Below are 20,767 nucleotides of genomic sequence, written 5' to 3'. Positions count from 1 at the left end.
AGGTAAAAGGCTAATTCGTTTATTTTCTTACTTACATTTCTATTGCATAGTATTTAAGGTTATGAATTTCCCTCTGAGCAGGTCTAAAACTGTGGTTACATAAATTATGAATTATAGTTCACATAGATTCACCTCTCTCTGGGAGTTTTGACATTCTTGAGGCGAGTCCAAGACTGGAGTAGGAGGCCCTGAGCTCACTCTCTCTGCAGGACACATTAAATGTACACCTTTATGCAGAGCAATCCCCCCTGTAAGACACTAAGAACCAACTGAACAGCTTCTGCACACAAACAAACAAACAAAGACTGCACAGAGAAGGCTGGGGAACCCGGAGAGCTCTCCAGGAGCTGAGGGAACTGTCCAGGAATGGAGGCACGTTGTCTGCGTTTCCTTTGATAGTGGGCAGCAGCTCGCTCCAGGTTCTCTGGTCAATCCGCAGGGCTGCTGCAGCACATCTCCAGCCACCCCTCTGAGAACCAGACCCCGCAGGAACAGCACAGCACCACAGCCCACACAGATGGGGCCCCCTCACCTGGAGAGGACCAGTGGGTGTGGCAGGGCGCTGCACATGCATGCAGGACACCCCCGGCTCCGTGTGTGGAACCAGCAAAATGCTGTAGTACCCATCTGCAAGGCTGTCCCATGGAGAGCAAGGGTGAAGATAGCGGGGAGCTCCTGCATGCACACGTGGGCTGACCTGCCCAGAGCAGCGGGAGACAGGAGGACAATGCAACACATCCACTCAGAGTAGTCCTTCCCAGGTCAGGTTCAGGTAAGAAACAATTAGAGCAACAGGGCACACTACACGTGTAGTGGACAGCCCCGCCCATAGCAGAAGGGCAAGGAAGCACTCATCCACCAGGCGGCCCTGCCAGAACCCACTCCTGGCCACCAGGCACCACATGTGCCTGCCCTGACTAGAGCTGCCCACCCAAAAACACCTGGCACACAGATTAGGAGAAAAAGCTATTTCATCTAACTCATAGGAAAAAAACACAGAAAGTCAAACAAAATGGGGAAATAAAAGAATCTGTCCCAGATGAAGGAACAATTAAAAACAAATTTCGAGAAAAACTCTAATGAAATGGAGATAACTCATTTGCCTAATAAAGAATTCAAAGACATGGTCATAAGGATGCTCAATGAACTTGAGAGAATGGAGAAACCCAGGGAGCACTTCAATAAAGGGTTAGAGAATGTAATAAAGAACCAATGAGAGATAAAGAATACATTAAAAGGAATTGAAATCAGATCAGTTAGTTAGTAAGAATGGATTAGCAACTTGGAAGAAAGAATAGTGGAAATCACCCAATGAGAACAGCAAAATGAAAAAAGAATTAAAAAAAATAAGGATAGTATTGGGTACAAAAGACCTCTGGGACAACATTAAATGCTCTAGCATCCACATTATAAGGATTCCAGAAGGAAAACTGAGAGAAAGGGGCAGAAAGCATATCTGGGATTTCCAGTCAGCATGAAGTCATAGATAAACATGGTTCACCTCCTTGAGCAACCACAGAAAGGATTACAGTTAGACCTCAGAACAAATTAACACCCAGAACTGTCAGAAGGTCAAGCTGTATGAAAGTCCAACAACCAAGGATTTAAAGAAGCCACATTCATCCACATGGGTACAAAGGGCAGAGATGGGCAGAGAGGCATGGAGATGCGGTGTGGTGTGAAGAGGCAGCGGCAGTAGGACAGGGAATCACACGTTCACCCGTGGTGGGTACAAATCAGGAGGGATACCTCAGTAGTCAGCAATCCCAGCCCCAGACTAGTCTGCATAGCTCAGGGTTCCAGTGCCAGGACGATAAATCCCCATAACTTTTGGCTGTAAAATCCGGTTGGGATAGGAGGGCAGAAGAAACTGCCAGATTTTCAGGAGACTATGCTTAAAGGGTCCACATGGACTCAGAACGTATGCAGCCTACGAGCTCTGGGATTCAGCACAGGGCGACAGCTGGAAGGGCACCAGCGGCATATGGGGAGTAAATGAAGTGACTGGAAACAGGGAGAGTGCTGGGCGAACCTCCAGAAGCCAGGCAGCGGCACTGTCCCCTCTGAGCCCTCCCCACACAAAGTGACGAAGTGGGATGCCCCTCTCTGGCAATGACCTATGGCTCTACCAAACAAAATTTAGAGGCGTCTTTTCTAAACTAGGCCACGCTACTAAGACAGGAGGTCAAAGCAGCTCTACCTAATACACAGAAACAAACATAGGGAGGCTGCCAAATTGAAGAGACAAAGAAATATGGCCCAAATGAAAAAACAGAACAAAACCCCAGAAAAGTAACTACATGAAACAGAGATAACCAACCCATCAGATGCAGAGTTCAAAAACACTGCTGATTAGGATGCTCAAAGAACTCATTGAGTATGGCAACAACATAAAAAAGACCCAGAAAGAAATGAAGATTACATTAAGTAAAGTAAAGAAAAATCTATAGGGAAGCAACAGTAGAGGGCATGAAGCCAGGATTCAAGCCAATGATGTGGAACATAAGGAAGACATAAGCACTCTACCAGAACAGCAAGAAGAAAAAATAATTAAAAAACAATGATAGCATAAGGAGCCTCTGAGACATCTCCAAATATACCAACATCTGAATCATAGGAATACCAGAAGGAGAAGAAGAGCAAGAAATTGAAATTTTATTCAAAAAAAAAATGAAAAAAAAAAAAAAAACTTCCGTAATTTGGTGAAGGAAATAGATATACAAGTCAAGGAAGCTCAGAGAATCCCAAAGAACTTCTACCCAAAGAGGACCAAACCAAGACACATCACAATTAAAATGCCAAAGGTTAAACATAAAAAGAGAATCTTAAAAGCAGCAAGAGAAAAGAATTTGGTTACCTACTAAACTCTTATAGGGTTTAACTTATAACTCCCTATAGTTTATAACTAAACTTATAGGAGAGTTCCTATAAGACTGTCAGCTGACTTCTCAAAAGAAGCTTTGCAGGTTAGAAGGGACTGGCAAGAAATATTCAAAGTCATGAAAAGCAGGGACCTAGAGCCAAGACTGTTCTACCTAGAAAAACTGTCATTTAGAATTGAAGGGCAAGAGCTTCCCAGACAAGAAAAAACTAAAGGAGTTGACCATCACCAAACCATTATTACATGAAATGTTAGAGGGACTTATTTAAGAAAAAGATGATGAAAACTATGAACAATAAAATGGTAATAAATATATATCTATCAACAATTGAATCCAAAAAACAAATTAAGTAGATAAGAAGGACAGAGACAGATTCATGAATACAGAAAGTGTTGTGATAGTTGCCAGATGGGAGGGGGAATGGGTGTAGAGGTGAGGGGATTAAAAAGTACAACTAGGTAGTTACAGAATAGTCATGGGGATATAAATTACAGTATAGGCAATGGAGAAGCCAAAGAACTTATATTTGTGATCCATGGACAAAAACAATGCCTGAGGAAGTACAGGGCGGGGGCGCAAAGGGGGAAAAATCAGGACAACTGTTACAGCACAGTCAAGAAAATATAATTAAAAACGAAAAAATGAATAAATAAGAGAAAGGAACCAATGGCCTAGAATACTGTATCTGTCAAGGCTGTTATTCAGAATTGAAGGAGACAGAGTTTCACAGGCAAGCAAGAAACTAGAGTATAGTTCACTACCACTAAACCAAATTTATAAGAAATGTTAAAGGGTCCTCTTTTGCAGAAAAGAGGTGGCTAAAATAGGAAATAAAATACAGGAAAGAAAAATTCTCACTGGTACAGGCAAATATAATAAACATAATCAATGAACCACTTAAGAATCTAATACAAATGTTAAAAGGCAATGTTGCAAAATTATAACTAAAATAGTCAGGGAATACAGAAAACAAGAAAACATGATGTCCAAAACATAAAGGGTGGAAGGGGGAGTAAAAATGCAGTGCTGTTTGAATACATTTGAACTTAAACGCTGATCAGCTTAAAATAAACTGTTATGTATGTGAAATCTTAAAAAAAGAAAGAGAAGAAAAAGAAAAAACAAAAACAGACTCAGAAACAGAGACCAAAGGGATGTTTGCCAGGGCAGGCAGGTGTGTGGGGGGCGAGGGACGGTAAAAATAGTGAAGAGGAATACAGCCAGCCATATGGTAATAAGTTTCCAAAGTACTAAACTTAGTGTGGTGATCACATAAATGTTGGATTACTGTAGTGTACACCTGAAACTAATATAATGTTCTACTTTCAAAATTTAAAAATTTAAAGTCAAAGTAAAAAAAATAATCATGACATCCCCTCTGACTCAAGAATTGGTTTATTATATAGTTTTTGCATTTCCAGGTGAAAGAACATATTTTTCCTTTAATTTTATTTATTAATTTCCGGTTTTCGCATTTTTTATCAATAATCGTCTGCCTTATTACTACTTTATTCATTTATTGAGGGTTTCTGTACCTAATTTATAATTTTTTTGGTGACAGTTCTGTGTACATACACATAAATGAACCTTACAGATTATGCTATTAAATCTTTTATGGCCTTAGTTACTTTGTTTAATCTCTTGATCTGCCTTGGACCAAGAGAATTAATATTCCTAAAGTTATAAAGTTTCTATTTCCCTTTGTATCTCCTGTTATTTATACTTAATAAATTTGCTGTGTTATTTAGCACATTAATGTTCATAACCACTATATTAACTGCAGCCTTTATATGTTTACTTATTTTTTAAAATATACTTTATTCATTATGTTATTACAGTTGTCCCATTTACCCCCTATAGTCCACACTACCCTGCACACCCTCTCCCACCCACATTCCCCACCTTTAGTTCTGTCCAGGAGTCCTAAGTTCTTCAGCTTCTACATTTCTCATACTATTCTTGCCCTTCCCCTGTCTATTTTCTACCTACCATCTATGCTACTTATTCTCTGTACCTTTTCCTCCTCTCTCCTCCTCCCACTCCCCTGTTGCTAACCCTCCATATGATCTCCATTTCTGTGTTTCTGTTCCTGTCCTAGTTGTTTGCTTTTATTTTTGTTTTAGGTATGGTTGTTAATAGCTGTGAGTTTGTAGTCATTTTACTATACATGTTTTTTATCTCCTTTTTCTTAGATAAGTCCCTTTAACAATTCATATAAGGGCTTGGTGATAATAAACTCCTTGAACTTGACCTTATCTGAGTAGCACTTTATCTGTCCTTCCATTCTAAATGAAAGCTTTGCTGGATAGAGCAATCTTGGATGTAGGTCTTTGGATTTCATGACTTGGAATACTTCTTTCCAGCCCCTTCTTGCCTGTAAGGTCTCTTTGGAGAAATCAACTGACAGTCTGATGGGAACTCCTTTGTAGGTGACTGTCCCCTTATCTCTTGCTGCTTCTAGGATTCTCTTTTTCATTTTAATATTGGCCAATGTAATCATGATGTGCCTTGGTGTGTTCCTCTTTAGGTCCACCTTCTTTGGGACTCTTTGAGCTTCCTGGACTTCCTGGAAGTCTATTTCCTTTTGGGGAAGTTCTCCTTAATTATTTGTTCAGATAACTTTTCCACTTGTTGCTCTTCCTCTTCCCATTCTTGTACCCCTATAATTCAGATGTTGGAACATTTAAAGATGTTCTGGAGGTTCGTAAGCCTCTCCTCATTTTTTTGAATTCTTGTGTCTTCATTCTTTTCTGTTTGGTTGTTTCTTTCTTCCTTCTGGTCCATTCCACTGATTTGAGTCCCAGTTTTCTTCCCACCACTCTTGGTTCCCTGTGCATTTTCCTTCATTTCTTCATCTAATTTGCAACCAAATTCAACCAATTATGTGAGCATCCCGATCACTGGTGCTCTGAACTGTGCATCTGCTAGGACGGACCAGTTCATCTCTTGGTCGCTTAGTTGTAGTTGCTGTGGAGCTTTGATCTGTTTTTCCATTTTGGCCATTTTTTTTTTTGGTCTTGTCATGCCTTTTATGTATGAGGGGTGGAGCCTTAGGTGTTCACCAGTGGGGGCAACCCAGTGGCTGGGTTGTGATGTTGTATTTGGGGGCGGGGTCCCAGAGGGTACAATAGTGCTTGCTCTGCTCTCTGTCCAACCTCAGTCCCTTCTGCTGCTTCCCCCAAGCACATGGGGCTTTTCTGGTGCTGATTCCCATGTGGGTGGGCTTGTGTGCATTCTAGGACCCTGTGGGTTTCTCCAACAAACTCTCTTGTGAGGCCTGGAGTCTCTCCCTGTGCCTCAAACCCCCAATTTTCAATCAGTGTTTCGAGGCTTTATTTCCCAGTGCTGTGACTCTGGGTTGTGTGGTCTGCCTTGCTGCCCAGTTATCTGCCCGTGCAAATGTGGGACTGCAGCCAGTCAGCCAGCCAGCCACCTCGCACATGGTGCCCTGCTTCACAATAGCCACCTCACTGGGTCTGCCTGTTGCCAACCCATGCCCAGGGTTTGCCAGCCACCACCTGCACACCAGGGGTGCCTTGTGTGCTCGGTGTCACCACTTCTTGTGCTGTGACCCCTCTCTGCTTGGCCGCCTGACTCTGCTCCACCTACCAGTCTGGATGAATGTAACTATTTTATCTCCTTGGTTGTCCAGACATCCATACACTTCAAATTTCTGTCGGTTCTGGTTGTTATTTTGTTTCTAAATTGTTGTTGTCCTTCTTTTGGTTGTACAAGGAGGCACAGTGTGTCTACCTATGCCTCCATCTTGGCCGGAAGTCCATATGGTGTATTTCGTCTAGCCTTACTGATGCAGAGTTGAGATACTACTTTTGTATACTGCTTTTGATGTTGTTGAATTTTTAAAATTGTAAAATATGTTATTTAATTAATTTCCCAAACAGTTATTCAATTTAATGACTACTATGAGCTCAACGCTATTCTAGACGCTTGGAATAATCAGTGAGTGAAAAGAGGAAAGAAAAAACCCCACCCTTTTTGAGTTAATAGTATGGTCAGGGGAGACAGACAACAACCAATAAATGTGATAAATTACACAATCTGGAGTCTGGAGTGAGGCTTCTGCCAAGATGGAGGTGTAGGTGGAAACACTCTGCCTTCTCTCACAACCAAGTTTAAAAACAACAAAGTTTTAGCAGCAAAAACGCAGCCAAACCACAGAAAATTGAACTATACGAAAGTCTCACAACAACGAAACCTTCAGCCAAACTGGTAAGAGGGGCAGAGCCAGCAGCAGAGCGGGGTCTGGCAGGAAAGATCCACCGGACTGACCCGGGCACATGACCCAGGCAGGAAGGCAGCGGGCGGATCCCAGGTGTGGAGGAGCAGCAGGTGGACCCACTGAGGGCTGACTGCAATCACACATTCGCGTGCAGATAACTGGAGAAGGAGCAAGCAGGCCCCAGTGGCGGGAAGCAGCAGAGGGGACCGCTATTATCCCTCTCTGACACTGCCCCCACATACAGCGTCACAAACCAGTGACCTGGGTGGCCTCACCCTGGTGAACACCTAAGGCTCCGCTCCTCATACCTAACAGGTGCAAACATAGCAAAACATTATGGCTCAAGAAGAACAGCTCAAAGCCCCAGAGCCAATAACTCTAAGTGACCAAGAAATAGCCAAACTCTCAGATACACAGTTCAGAACACTGGTGATCAGGATGCTCACAGAACTGGTTGATTTTAGTCACAAATTAGAGGAACAAGTGAAGGCTAAACTAATTGAAATGAAGAGAAATACACAGGAAACCAATAGTAATGGAAAGGAAACTGGGACTCAAATCAAAGGAGTGGACCAGAAGGAAGAAAAAAATGACCAAACAGAGAAGGATGAAGAAACAAGAATTCAAAAAAAGGAGGAGAGGCTTAGGAACCTCCAGGACATCTTTAAACGTTCCAACATCCAAATTATAGGGGTGCCAGAAGGGGAAGAGGAACAGCCACAAGTGGAAAATTTATTTGAACAAATAACAAAGGAGAACTTCCCCAATCTGGCAAAGAAAATAGACTTCCAGGAAATCCAGGAAGCTCAGAGAGTCCAAAAAAAGTTGGACCCAAGAAGGAACACACCAAGGCACATCATAATTACATTGGCCAAGATTAAAATGAAGGAGAGAATCCTAGAAGCAGCAAGAGATAAGGGGACAGTCACCTACAAAGGAGTTCCCATCAGACTGTCAGCTGATTTCTCAAAAGAGACTTTACAGGCAAGAAGGGGCTGCAAAGAAGTATTCCAAGTCATGAAATCCAAAGACCTACAACCAAGAATGATCTATTTGGCAAAGCTTTCATTTAGAATGGAAGGGCAGATAAAGTGCTTCTCAGATAAGGTTGAATTCAAGGAGTTCATCATCACCAAGCCCTTATTATATGAAATGTTAAAGGGACTTACCTAAGAAAAAGAAGATGAAAAAGATGAACAGTGAAAGGACAGCAAACTCACAATTATTAACAACCACACCTAAAACAAAAGCAAACTAAGAGGACAGCTAGATCAGGAGCAGAACCATAGAAATGAAGATCACATGGAGGGTTAGCAACAGGGGAGTGGGAGAAGGAGAAGGGGGGAGAAGGTACGGAGAATAAGTAGCATAGATGGTAGGTAGAAAATAGATAGGGGGAGGGCAAGAATAGTAGGGGAAATACAGAATCTAAAGAACTTGAGACACATGGTCATAAAGTAAAGGGGGGCGTGGTGGGGGAGGGGGTGTGCAGGGTGGAGGGGAATGAAGGGGGGAATAGAACAACTGTAATGGCATAATCAATAAAATCTATTTTTTAAAAAAGAAAAAAAATACACAGTCTGTTAAAGGTGATTTTGTATTTGGAAGAAACAATAAAGCTAGGTAATGAAAATCAGGAGAATGTGAAAGAATGGATGACTAACAATTTTAAATAGTCAAAGTATGCCTCATTGATAAGATGACATGTTGATATTTTGTGGGGAAACTATAAAAAATATATGAACAATTAATAATAACAAAGCAAACACCATGTAACTATCACCCAAGTTAATACACAGAACTTTAAGAGAATATTATTAGCATCAGACTTAGAAGTCCCCAAGTGTCCCAATCCCTTAGATATAATCACTAATCTCATTTTTGTCAGAATCCTTTCCTTACTTTTCACTTCTAGTTTATAGTCTATGTAAGCACTAAACAGTGTAAGTTTGCCTGTTTTGAACTTTACATAAATGCAATCATATTAGACACTTAGTTGTGTTGAGCTTCTTTCACACAATATGTATGAAACAGGAAAAATAAAATCTATTCATTGCATTAGGACATATTTGTATTGGAGCAATTTTAAGTTTTTAAAAGTTAATAACTCAGGACTAAACTTTATGGTCCCTAAAGTAACATAGACTCACAACATATAATTTTTATGTATATACATATATATATTTCACCCAGTACTATGAGTATTTACACATGGCCAGCCAATGTTTCCATTTGCTTGTCTTGGTTTGTTAATTTTCTAACATATTAAACAAATGTCATCAATTTACCCACTTATCAGACCCTTTTAATCACCATCCTAAATACATGCTCTTGAGCCCAGAGGTCCTAGATCTTATTCCCACGCTTGGAGCTTCATGCCCTCAGAAGTACCTGCCTCTTCAAAACCCACGGAGCTCCTTGCTCTCCACCCAGGCCTCTAGCCTGCCAGTGCTCTCCCCGCCCCACTGTCCATAAGAAATCGGTGTGGCTGGTGGGGCTGAGGGTGCACACTGAGAGACCGGCAGTCAGAATGCAGATGATGGAGAGGAGAATGGTCAGGTGTGAAAGTTGGTACAATGAGAATGGCTTTCTTGGGCAGAAAAACTACAGGCTACATTCAGGATGAAACAAGAGAGGCAGGTCGACACTGCTCTCTAATCGAACCAACAAATGAACTAAGCTTGATCATAAAGCCTGTACATTAAGGATATAGCCTGAGGATTATTCTGCATTTAAAAAAAAAACACTTCATTGTATCTTACTGTGCAGATGAAGTGAAGTTTACTTGGTGAGTGGAAGGATGCTGCTTCTGGAGAGGTAGGTGCTACTTCTGCCAGTGAAACCCTGTACGGCTTTACTCTCGGAATGACCAGCATTAGATACATGAAAAATGTATCACTTTCTTAAACACAGGAATCTGCACCCGGTAAGCTTCTGTTCCCATTTGAAAGGGAATCTTTAAAACTAAATGACCACTTACCTTGACTTTTTCTTCTAGCCTTCCCATGCGAATATTGCCTTTGACAATTTTGTCAAGAACTCCATGTTTTTCACTTTCTAAACATTTGGCCTAAGGAGAAAGATGAAAAGGAAAACAATGGGCTCTTAGTTTTACAGAAAAATTAAAAGAATAAAAAGTTCTCCTGAAAGAATATTATTCATACTCACAAATGATCGCAATTCTGCCACTTGTCTTGGCCCAACCACTCCGTCCCCCCACCCAGATTCCCACTTCCTGTGTGAGGGCAGAACTTGGCCCAACAGCTGAGAGGGGCTGGAGCTGGTACAACATGCTGGGTCCCTCCTGGGCACAAACGGGAGACCTGTGCCCCCAGGACAAGGAGGTTGGAAGGGCTTCCAGCACATTTCTCTATTCTTATGGAACACAGCATTCCTTCAATGATATCCAAAGAACAAGTGCCAAGATGCAAGTAAGCTTAACTTGGTTTACCTGAATAATCACAAAATTAAGGGTAACTTAATATGAATGCACAATGCCATTCTCCAAACAAATGTCAGAGGCAGTAACTTCCAAGACGGATGTCCTTTGAAGCTAAGTTATTTAGATTAATATCTACATGGGACAGAAACTACTGTGCACCATAAGTTGACTATTTCAAGTGGTGTAAAAGTGAGCACTCCTAAAGTAGGCTAGTAGTGGCAATTAGATTATCATAAAGGAAAAACAAGACAAAGACAGTTAAATGACTTGCCACACGTCGCATAAAAAAACCCATCCAACAGGCTGATCAGAAATTATGACACCAGTATCAACGAATTAAGATCCAAGGGGCTCCCACAAAGCTCACAGACCAGAAAGAAGAAAGGTGGGGTGCATGGCTCACAGTCTCAGGACAATGAGCCGGCAGCCAGTACCAGCCTGAACCCCGACTAGAGGGGCTGGCCTTGGGGCTCCCAAGGGGAAGAAGCCTGTAGGGGCAAGGGGACCGCAGTGCCTGTGTGTACACAGGTCCCTCAGGGTGGGTGGGCCAGGGCGGGATGACAGCAGTTTCTTTCCCCACATCTGAGGGGTCTGGGGGCTTTAATAAAGGTCAGGGCAGGAGGGGAATACACATTTCATTAAATCATGATTTGTAACTTTTAAGTATTTGACCACACAGTACGTGGCCTCCATTTGTGTTTCTTTTAGTTATTTATCTTTTAATTGTAATTTTTTCCCATTACCATTTATCCCCCTATGCCCCTCTTCCCCACAATCCATTTATAGTTCTCTCCCGGGCTCACAAACATGCGGGGTGGGCCTACAGGGGACTGCTTGAGGGGCAGGGAAGATCCTGACTTCATGGAAGATCATGGAAGATCATGGAAGCCTGGGACGCTCTCTGGCCCACGTGGGCCTGAATCCTATGTGTCCTGCCCTGCAAACAAGATGGCTTTGCCTTTATGGTGGCCACGACATGTGGCGGCTGGGTCCCCATGAATGTGTGCTAGGTGAATGGGTTTGTTTGGCACTTTGTTTTTCAACAAGCTCTCTGTTTGCCTCTTGATCCACCAGTCCCCGGGTAAGCCCAGGAGGCAGAGCACAAGCTGCTTGGTGCTGCTTCAGGGAATGCCCGAGTTCGGCACTTGGGCTGCCACAGTGACTTCTCGGGAGAGGAACTACTGGGCCAGGAGGTCTGCTTGCTTTTAAGGCTCCCACCATGCTGTCAGATAGCTTCTAAAAGACTTGAGGAAAAACTTAGAAATCACCAGTAATGTATAACCAGGCTCACCATACTCTACTAGCAACTATTATAATGAAAAAAGCACATAAGCAGTATGTGTTCAATGTAGAAAAGTCATAAAATACAGGTAAATTAAACGATTTTTAAATTTCTTGCTCTGACCAGTGTGGCTCAGTTGGTTGGGTATTGTCCCGCAAAGCAAAAGGTCACCAGTTCAATTCCTGGTCAGGGCACATGCCCGGGTTGCAGGTTCAGTGTCTGGTCAGGGCGTGTACAAAAGGCAACTGATTGATGCTCTCTCTCACATCTATGCTTCTCTCCCTTTTTTTCTCCCTCCCTTCACCTCTAGAAATAAATAAATAAAATCTTTAAATTTTTTTCTTAATTCTACCACAAGAAAAAAAAAATCTCTTGTAATCCTACCACTTGACTATCTAGGTCACTGTAGCATTTCTGTGGTAAATCCTACCAGACTTTTCTCAATGCATATGCCTTGCATAGCATCTGTGTACTCTCACTGCACAATCTGTTGTAGACACCTGCTAACATTAATGTGGAGATGCCAAGGATCACGTCTACGGCATCACTCCTGCTGGCGGGACACAGCTCCATGAGCTACGACCACCAGTAGCTGCCCTTCCCCGGGACTGGTGCATTAGACACAACCTGGCATGAATACCACTGCCCTTTAGACTATGTCCTTAGGATGAACTCTACGTAACCAGTGATCGTCATGTTTCATATTCACACGGAATATAGTAACTCAGCTTTACAGAGAGAAAATAAAGGTGCATCTCTGCAGTCAAACTAATTCCCAAATGTCTTTGTTCTTGAACAATTTGGTTCCTGACCAAGTTGTTCACAGAAAAATGCCTCAGTTGTCCCATAAAACATAGGTGCTTGACTCTCAACTCGACCACCCTTTCATGCTGCTGCCCGCATGATCACTCACGTGTCTCTCAGCTGCCAAATAAAGGAGATTTGTTTTTCAAACAAATCACTTCTGGGGGACTTGCGCCAAGATGGAGGCATAGGTGGAAGCACTGTGCCTTCTCTCACAACCAAGTTTAAAAACAACAAAGTTTTAGCAACAAAAACACAGCCAAACCACAGAAAACTAAACTATACGGAAGTCTGACAACAACGAACCCTTCAGCCAAACTGGTAAGAGGGGCACGGCCAGCAGCAGAGCAGGGTCAGGCAGGAAAGATCCACTGGGCCGACCCAGGCACGTGACCCAGGCGCACCAGCAGCCATGGACAGATCCCAGGTGTGGAGTAGCATGCGGATCTACTGAGGGCACAAGGCAGTGGGCTCACTGAGGGCTGACCACAGTCACACATTCGCGCATAGATAAACCGGTGAAGGAGCGAGTGGCGAGACAGACAGTGAAGGCCCCAGTGGTGGGAAGTGGCAGAGGAGACCGCCATTGTCCCTCTCTGACCCTGCCCCCACATACAGCATCACAAACCAGCGACCTGGGTGGCCTCGCCCTGGTGAACATCTAGGGCTTCGCTCCTCACACGTAACAGGCACGAACAGATCAAAACATGGCTCAAGAACAACTCAGAGCCCCAGAGCCGATAAATCTAAGCGATGAAGAAATAGCAAAACTTTCAGATGCACAGTTCAAAACACTGGTGATCAAGATGCTCACAGAACTGGTTGATTTTAGTCACAAATTAGAGAAACAAATGAAGGCTAAACTAATTGAAATGAATGGAAATGCACAGGAAACCAATAGTAATGGAAAGGAAACTGGGACTCAAATCAAAGGAGTGGATCAGAAAGAGGAAAAAAATGACCAAACAAAAAAGGATGAAGAAACAAGAATTCAAAAAAGTGAGGAGAGGCTTAGGAACCTTCAGGACATCTTTAAATGTTCCAACATCCGAATTATACTGGTACCAGAAGGGAAAGAGGAACAGCCACAAGTGGAAAACTTATTTGAACAAATAACAAAGGAGAACTTTCCCAATCTGGCAAAAAAATAGACTTCTAGGAAGTCCAGGAAGCTCAGAGAGTCCCAAAGAATTTGGACCCAAGGGGGAATACACCAGTGTACATCATCATTACAGTGGCCAAGATTAAAATAAAGGAGATAATCCTAGAAGCAGCAGAGATAAGGGGACAGTCACCTACAAAGGAGTGCCCATCAGACTGTCAGAGGATTTCTCAAAAGAAACCTTGCAGGCAAGAAGGGGCTGGAAAGAAGTATTCCAAGTCATGAAAGGCAAGGCCCTACATCCAAGATTGCTCTATCCAGCAAAGCTTTCATTTAGAATGGAAGGACAGACAAAGTGCTTCTCGGATAAGGTCAAATTCAAGGAGTTCATTCATCATCACCGAGCCCTTATTATATTAAATGTTAAAGGGACTTACCTAAGAAAAAGAAGATAAAAAAGATGAACAGTGAAAGGACAGCAAACTCACAGTTATTAACAACCACACCTAAAACAAAAGCAAACTAAGAGGACAGCTAGATCAGGAGGGAACCATAGAAATGAAGATCACATGGAGGGTTAGCAACAGGGGAGCGGGAGAAGCAGAAGGGGGGAGAAGGTACAGAAAATAAGTAGCATAGATGGTAGATAGAAAATAGGGGGAGGGCAAGAATAGTAGGGGAAATATAGAATCTAAAGAACTTGAGACACGTGGTCATAAACTAAAGGGGGGAATGGTGGGCGAGGGGGTGTGCAGGGAGGAGGGGAATGAAGGGGGGAAATAGAACAACTATAATGTCATAATCGATAAAATATATTTTTAAAAAATCACTTCTGGAACAGTTTTCCAGAACAAATTAAGTTTGAGAACCAAGGTTCCACTATACATGTGATAAACACCTGATGACTACAGTTCCTACTAAGTTAAATGGGATAATTCCATCAGTTTACCTTCTAAAATACCATACGCCACTATTTTAAGGTTTGACTTATTCACCTTTTTAAAAATGTTTTCCCCTCCATGGTTGAAAGATAAAATTTTTGAAAATATGAAAATTTGCTGTTGAAGTTTAAAAAGATAAAGCTGTTGATGAATGATTTTATTTAAAAAAAATCACCCCCCAAAACAAAGAACCTCCTAAATTCTGTTTGCATGTTAACTTGCACTTGAAGTAACTGAGGAAACTTACCAAGTACATAAGATTGTCACGTTCCTGAGTCACACTCTCTGCCAGGCCAACAACATTTGTCAGGTACTGGTGAGCGGACATCTCATTCTCCATGGCTTTCTCCACCTGCCTTGTGAGGACGTCAATTTTTTTTTGCGATCTCCTAAAGAGTTCCACGAAATGGTGAAGTAAACAACATTAGTCTGAACGGCCAGGGCACAGTGAATATCTGCGTCATGCAAACAGCAAGCATGCCGGCCCTTAAGTGGTGTTCTTCTGCCACCTAAATCTGTAAGTTTCAAGGCAAGAGATGGCAACTGAATTTCATTTTAAGCCAAGCATAATTATTGACACAAAGCAGTCCAACAGAAATCACAAATGCTTTAACACAATTAATAGGCTAATTACATACTATTCTATTAAATTTGTGGCTGAGGTTCTGAAAGACACTTTTGAAAAGGAATTCATCAATCCCAAAGTGGACTTTTAGGAAATGGTTAGAAAAGAACATCTAGAAGTTTTGGAGTCTTAGAGTCATCATTTTAAGTATCAACAATGTGTGAGCTATTGACTAGAAAAATGTTAATGTTGGTCTACAGCTTCTACTGTACTTTACTTTGATATCCAATAATGTCAATTATTGTTTTTCTATTTTATAGCCAATATGAGAAAAAGAAAAGATAAATAGCATTTTCCAATTCTTTTTTAACTATTAAAAAAAGCTTAAGGAAAAATATATAAAAACCTATTTATCTTCTGAGCCCGTGCGAGTTCAGCTTCCAGCACTTTGATTCTAGTCGACAGACTGTCCTTCTCTAAGAGCTGGCTCTTTCTCTGCAGTTGCAGGACTGCCAACTTTTCCATCAACTCTTCCATTTCAGCACTTTCTCTGTCATCTTCCCTCTGCAACTGGCTGAAGGACAAAAACATCACAGGCTTGTACCCAGCACATGGAGGCTACCCTGAGGCTACCACTTGCCGGGCAAGCGACAGACAGCCCAGCCCTCCAGCCCTAGCAGGTATTTTTTTGGAAGGCCTCTGTCGGATGCCTCCCCAGCCCAGCCCTTGGAGCACCTGGGATGGACGGAGCTCCTAGAGGACAGGACAGAGGGCATGGCTGGCACACACTTCTTTGACAGTAATGATTTCACCCCTTTTTCTGCCCACAGTTTTTGCTTATGTCTGTGTATATATACTTATTTACGCTTGATTCCTTCCAGAAAGAATTTAAGACAGCTCAGTTTTTTACATAATTATTTCATTGCTCTCCCTCCAATTTTATTCTATAATAAAATTTTAAAATAATTTCCTGTTTTTGTAATAAAAAAAGAACAAGAAAAGCATACAATTTCAATATATAGTCCTGGCAAAATGATGCTCAGGAAAGAAGCTACTTCTTCACTGGCTGTTGTGGGCCATTTTCATATAACAACCCAGAAAGAACAGAATAATCAGAAATAACCATGTGCACAGAGGCTGCCAACACTGTGGGACACGGGGGCTCTCCGCACACAAGGTGGGGTTACTTCCCAGCTCGTGGGCTGGCTGGAGAAGGAGCCTGTGTTTGGGGGCTGCCTCGCTTGCCATCCGAGCTCAGTGACTTCAGCCTAGGTGGGCTCCCTGAACAACCAATCAGGAACTTTCCAGATGGTTCCACTGCTTTCTAGTTTATAAGTTTTAGTCAGTCAAAGAGCAGAGAACGCACCTGGACAAAAAACAAAATGCTGAGGTTTGAATGAAACTGACCCTTTAATTTATCATTTTTCTTCTGTCTTTTGTTTTGATTTTAAAATTCTATTTAAAAAGTATTTTTTTGCCAAAGTAATACACTTACCTGAAACCAAATCAACCAGTAATAAAAGCTGAATGAAAAGCAACCAGAGACAACAGGAAAGGCCTGGAAGGCACTGGCAGGTGTGTGCACAGCCCCTTCAGAGAGCAGCGTCCGGAAAACGCATCCGCTCTCTGGCCAACGGCGCCGCCTCTAGGCGCGTGTTTAGGGAACCTGTGATGACACCTAGCAGAAAGTTTCCTGTGGCCATGCTTAAAGGGGCAAACACAGTAACAGTTAAATGTCCACTGATAAGCTAAGTAAAATGCAGTATTTCATATGACCAAATACCATCATGCAGCAGTTAAAAAGGATGAATTCTATATCTATTTCAACAGGGAAAGTTGCTTTAAAAATTGAGTGCAAAAAGTCAAGATACTAAAAGCATGAATTCATTTATGTAAACTTAAAACACACCAAAAATACCATGTTATTCATGAAAGCATGTAAAAACTTGAAAATAGATTGGAAATATGGTTGCAAATTTATGACAGTTGTTGCTTTTGGAAACTGGTGGTGGGGACTAAGAACGGTGGTTAAAAGGTGCTTCGGCTATATTTCTAACAATTTGTTTCTTAAGCAAAACAAACCAACAGAGGTGGAAATAATTCATACAAAGGAAGAAAGTTAACAGTTACCATTTGGTGGGGAAAATAATTGCTCTGAAAGAAATTTTAATAAAATTTCTAGTGTTGTCCACTGCTAGGGTCTTGCTCCCTAGAGGACACTTCCACTGACTATTCTTTTTTTCTTTTTTATAATCCTTATCCAAGGACATATTTTTCATTGCATTTAGAGGCAGAGAAGGGGGAGAAGGGAGAGAGAGGAGCATCGATTGGCTGCCTCCCCTACAGGCCTGTTCTGGGGACAGTGCCCAGACCAGGGATCTTATGCATCCGGACGAGGAGTCACGAGCCTGTACCTGAACTGGGAATCGAACCTGCAATCTAGGTATGTGCCCTGACTGGGAATTGAACAAGGATTCTCCAACCAATTGGGCCACACCAGCCATTTCTGATTTCAGTTCTTCTGGTGAGAAACCATGACTTTTTAAAATTATGAAGTATAATTATATGTATATAATTATTACATATACTTTATATAGATAAAGAATATTAAAGATACATGCATATCTTAACAAGTAATTATAAAATGAACACCCACGTAATCACCTTTTAGGTCAAGAAATAGAACAGTTCCGCACCCCCGATATTCCCGTGTGTCACAGAACTCCTGTGCCGCTGTCACAGAACTCCTCCCTAATCTTCTTCATAATGTCGCCACCTAACTGTGCATCACTGTGGTGCACAGTAGTTTGGCAGTATTGGAACCATATATAGAAAGGGAACCACGATGTGTGATCGGCGTACTAAGGGACTACATGTACTCTAGTGTCATTATGCCCCTGACTCACTCATCCTTGATGTGTGTGGCTGTAAAATACATATTAGTATACCAAGTCTCTGCACCATTTTCCTGCTGACAGTCACCCTGTACACTCTCACAGGACTCTCTAGGGCACTGCTACTCAAAATGTGGTCTCCAGATAGATGTTAGCCTCTAGCTGTCTCTTACTTGTTCACAAGATGAACACAGAAACATAGAGAATGGCTTCCAGACTTTTATTAGCAATTCAACGTTGCCATGACATCGCGCAGTGTGAGATGGGTGCACATGTTTGAACAGTGACTCGCCGCATGCTGCAGAGGGCAGCACGTGGTAGGAGCTGCAGACCTGTCACGTGCAGCAGGAACACACAACAGTATGACTTTAAGGTCAGTTTGTCCATTGGAACTAAAAACCATAAAACACAACTTGTTTCTTTCATGAAAAACTATTATTTCATTGGATAAATTGTTGAACTGAATGGATGATAAAAAATTAAAGAAGTATTTTGAAAATACAAACACTTCTGCTTCTGGCCGAGAGAATCACAGATTTACTCTTCAGCTAGAAAGTCAGGCACAACATAAGAAACAGCAGCCTTCAGACTTTGGACAAGAGGCAAAGGAGAACTGTGGCCCGGGAAAGGGAAACAGCAACGTGAGTGCTGCAGGTGCTCCAGATTACTGCCGGTCCACAGGGCGGGGAAGCCCAGCCAGAACCCAGCAGACTTGCCGAGCTGAGGGGGTCAGAGACGGGAGAGGAGGAAGGGCAAGGCAGCTAGAATTGGAGGGAGACTCGCAGCGAGAGAAAGGGCTCTGGAGACCTTGTAGGAAGGCCCCGCAAGTCTTTGGCTCAGTACAGACGTATACACATCTCTGAGGAAACTTCCCGAGGGCTTAGGAAAGAACCTAACAACAAATAGGCAGAACAACTCCTGAATTCACAGAGAACTGTGAAGAGTACGTGAGCCCAAGCCAGAGTACAAAGTCCTCAGAAGAGACACGAGAGCGGGTGCTCAGAGGCTACTACTGCTTCGTAGTGGGGCTGAACTAGCCTTAGACTGAAGGCTGCTTTGGGCCTCTCCTAACTAAAGCAAGCTTTGAGAGATTCCAACTGTTCTCTAGTAATTTGAGTGCACTCCAGGACAAAATCTAATCCTATTTAAAGCAATGCTATAAATCTAGCACCCAGGAACACAAAATTCATAATGTCCAGCATCCAATCAAGCATGGAAATAAGCAATAAAATATGATCTATAATCAAGAGGAAAGTATCGATGGAACAGACCCAGAGGTGAGGGAGATGACGGCACTGGCAAAGGTCCTTAAACAGCTACTGTAAGAATGTGCCATAGGTTCAAGACAGCAGACAAAAACAGCATGATAAGAGAAATAGTAAATTTTAAAGAGACTCAAGTGGATATTCTAGAGAAGTAAATAATACATTGGATGAGAATAAAAACAGCTTAGACACCACAGAACAAAATTAGTGAATTTGAGGACATAGCACTAGAGACCAACCAGTTGAGGGAGACCCAAGAGGGTGTCAGAGTAGGTGGAAGCTACGCTCACCTCCTCCCAGGACCAAACTGGAACTACAACTAAATTAGAGAAAAATCATCCTGAATAACCAACTGAACACTAGCTGGACAGAAGCCTTGTAACCAAGGACAGATGGAAGAAACCACATCATCACAGTGAAACTGGTAGGAAGTGCAGAGGCACAGGAGGGCTGGCTGGGCTCCCATTGGTGGCAACTTCTGCTGAAGTCGCAGAGGGATATTTCGGTGGCTGGGTGGGTCCCCCCGAGACCTATGGGTTCGAAACCCCAAGCTGGGCTCCCCAGCCTAGAGCACCAGAACTGGGAAAGGATAACTACCAGCAGTGAAAAGCAGTGGTTTCTGTCCAGCAGGCAGAGACAACTAGAGATACAGAGAGCCTCTTAAAGGGCCAACACGCAAAATTTTGTTTGTAGCCACTTACCCTGGGAGCCCGCAGAGGGAGGGCAGAGCAGACTAGAGCCATGCAAAAAGCATCTGGGGTCGGTGGCTCAGGAAAGACAATGAAGGGTCAGGTTCTAGGATTCCTATTCTTAGCCATTCCCCACACTGCAGAGGTCATCTTGCTTAGGCACTGCACTCCCCTCCCTGCAGCATTAACTTGGGAGTAATCAACAGCCCCACCGGAATGGATTACTCTGCCCTTCCCTGTGGAGATCAAGCAGGGCTGCTGAACAGTACTGCTAGAGGCTATTTCACTGATTAAGCCTCTGGGAAAGCCTGCAAACAGCTGGATCCCTGGGAGCTGTGAGACTTTCGCTGACCCTCCCACAGGCCCAGTGCTGGTAAAACCAACTATGGTGCACAACTTGGTTCTTTCTGCACACACCCAGGCCCAGCAAGGGAGTCACAAGCTGTGGATTGCTGATAACTCTAAACAGTTTGCAGAGAGCCAGTCCCAGGCAGCATCTGACATAGGTCTGCAAGAGAGTCCTTTGCAGATGTACCTAATACACAACAAGCACATAGGCAGCCAAAATGGGAAGACAAAGAAATAGGCCCCAAATGGAAGAACAAAAGAATCCTCAAGAAGAACTAGATGAAATGGAGGCAAGCATTTAATCAGATGTGGA

General features: G+C 42.7%; 1 protein-coding gene across 5 annotated transcripts in view; it reads right to left on the bottom strand.

Annotated features, from left to right (window-relative positions):
* The window catches only part of CEP89 (centrosomal protein 89), an 85,166-nt gene that overhangs the window by 8,490 nt on the left and 55,909 nt on the right, over positions 1 to 20,767 (bottom strand). For 3 of the 5 annotated variants that reach the window (XM_037139130.2, XM_037139131.2, XM_037139132.2), the window contains 3 exons: positions 15,665 to 15,832; positions 14,941 to 15,082; positions 10,103 to 10,192 (listed from right to left, as the gene is read on the bottom strand). In XM_037139130.2, the coding sequence (XP_036995025.2) occupies positions 10,103 to 10,192; positions 14,941 to 15,082; positions 15,665 to 15,832 (400 nt within the window). Of the gene's footprint in view, positions 1 to 138; positions 204 to 10,102; positions 10,193 to 14,940; positions 15,083 to 15,664; positions 15,833 to 20,767 lie in introns of those variants that run through there. The other 2 variants (XM_053670532.1, XM_037139133.2) reach the window with 2 other exon arrangements.

This window comes from Artibeus jamaicensis, unplaced genomic scaffold, assembly GCF_021234435.1.
Source record: "Artibeus jamaicensis isolate MK-2021 breed Jamaican fruit bat unplaced genomic scaffold, CSHL_Jam_final contig_589, whole genome shotgun sequence".
NCBI classification, from domain to species: Eukaryota; Metazoa; Chordata; class Mammalia; order Chiroptera; family Phyllostomidae; genus Artibeus; species Artibeus jamaicensis.
Note: the sequence above shows the minus strand (reverse complement) of the source record. Positions and strands in the feature narration are given on the sequence as shown.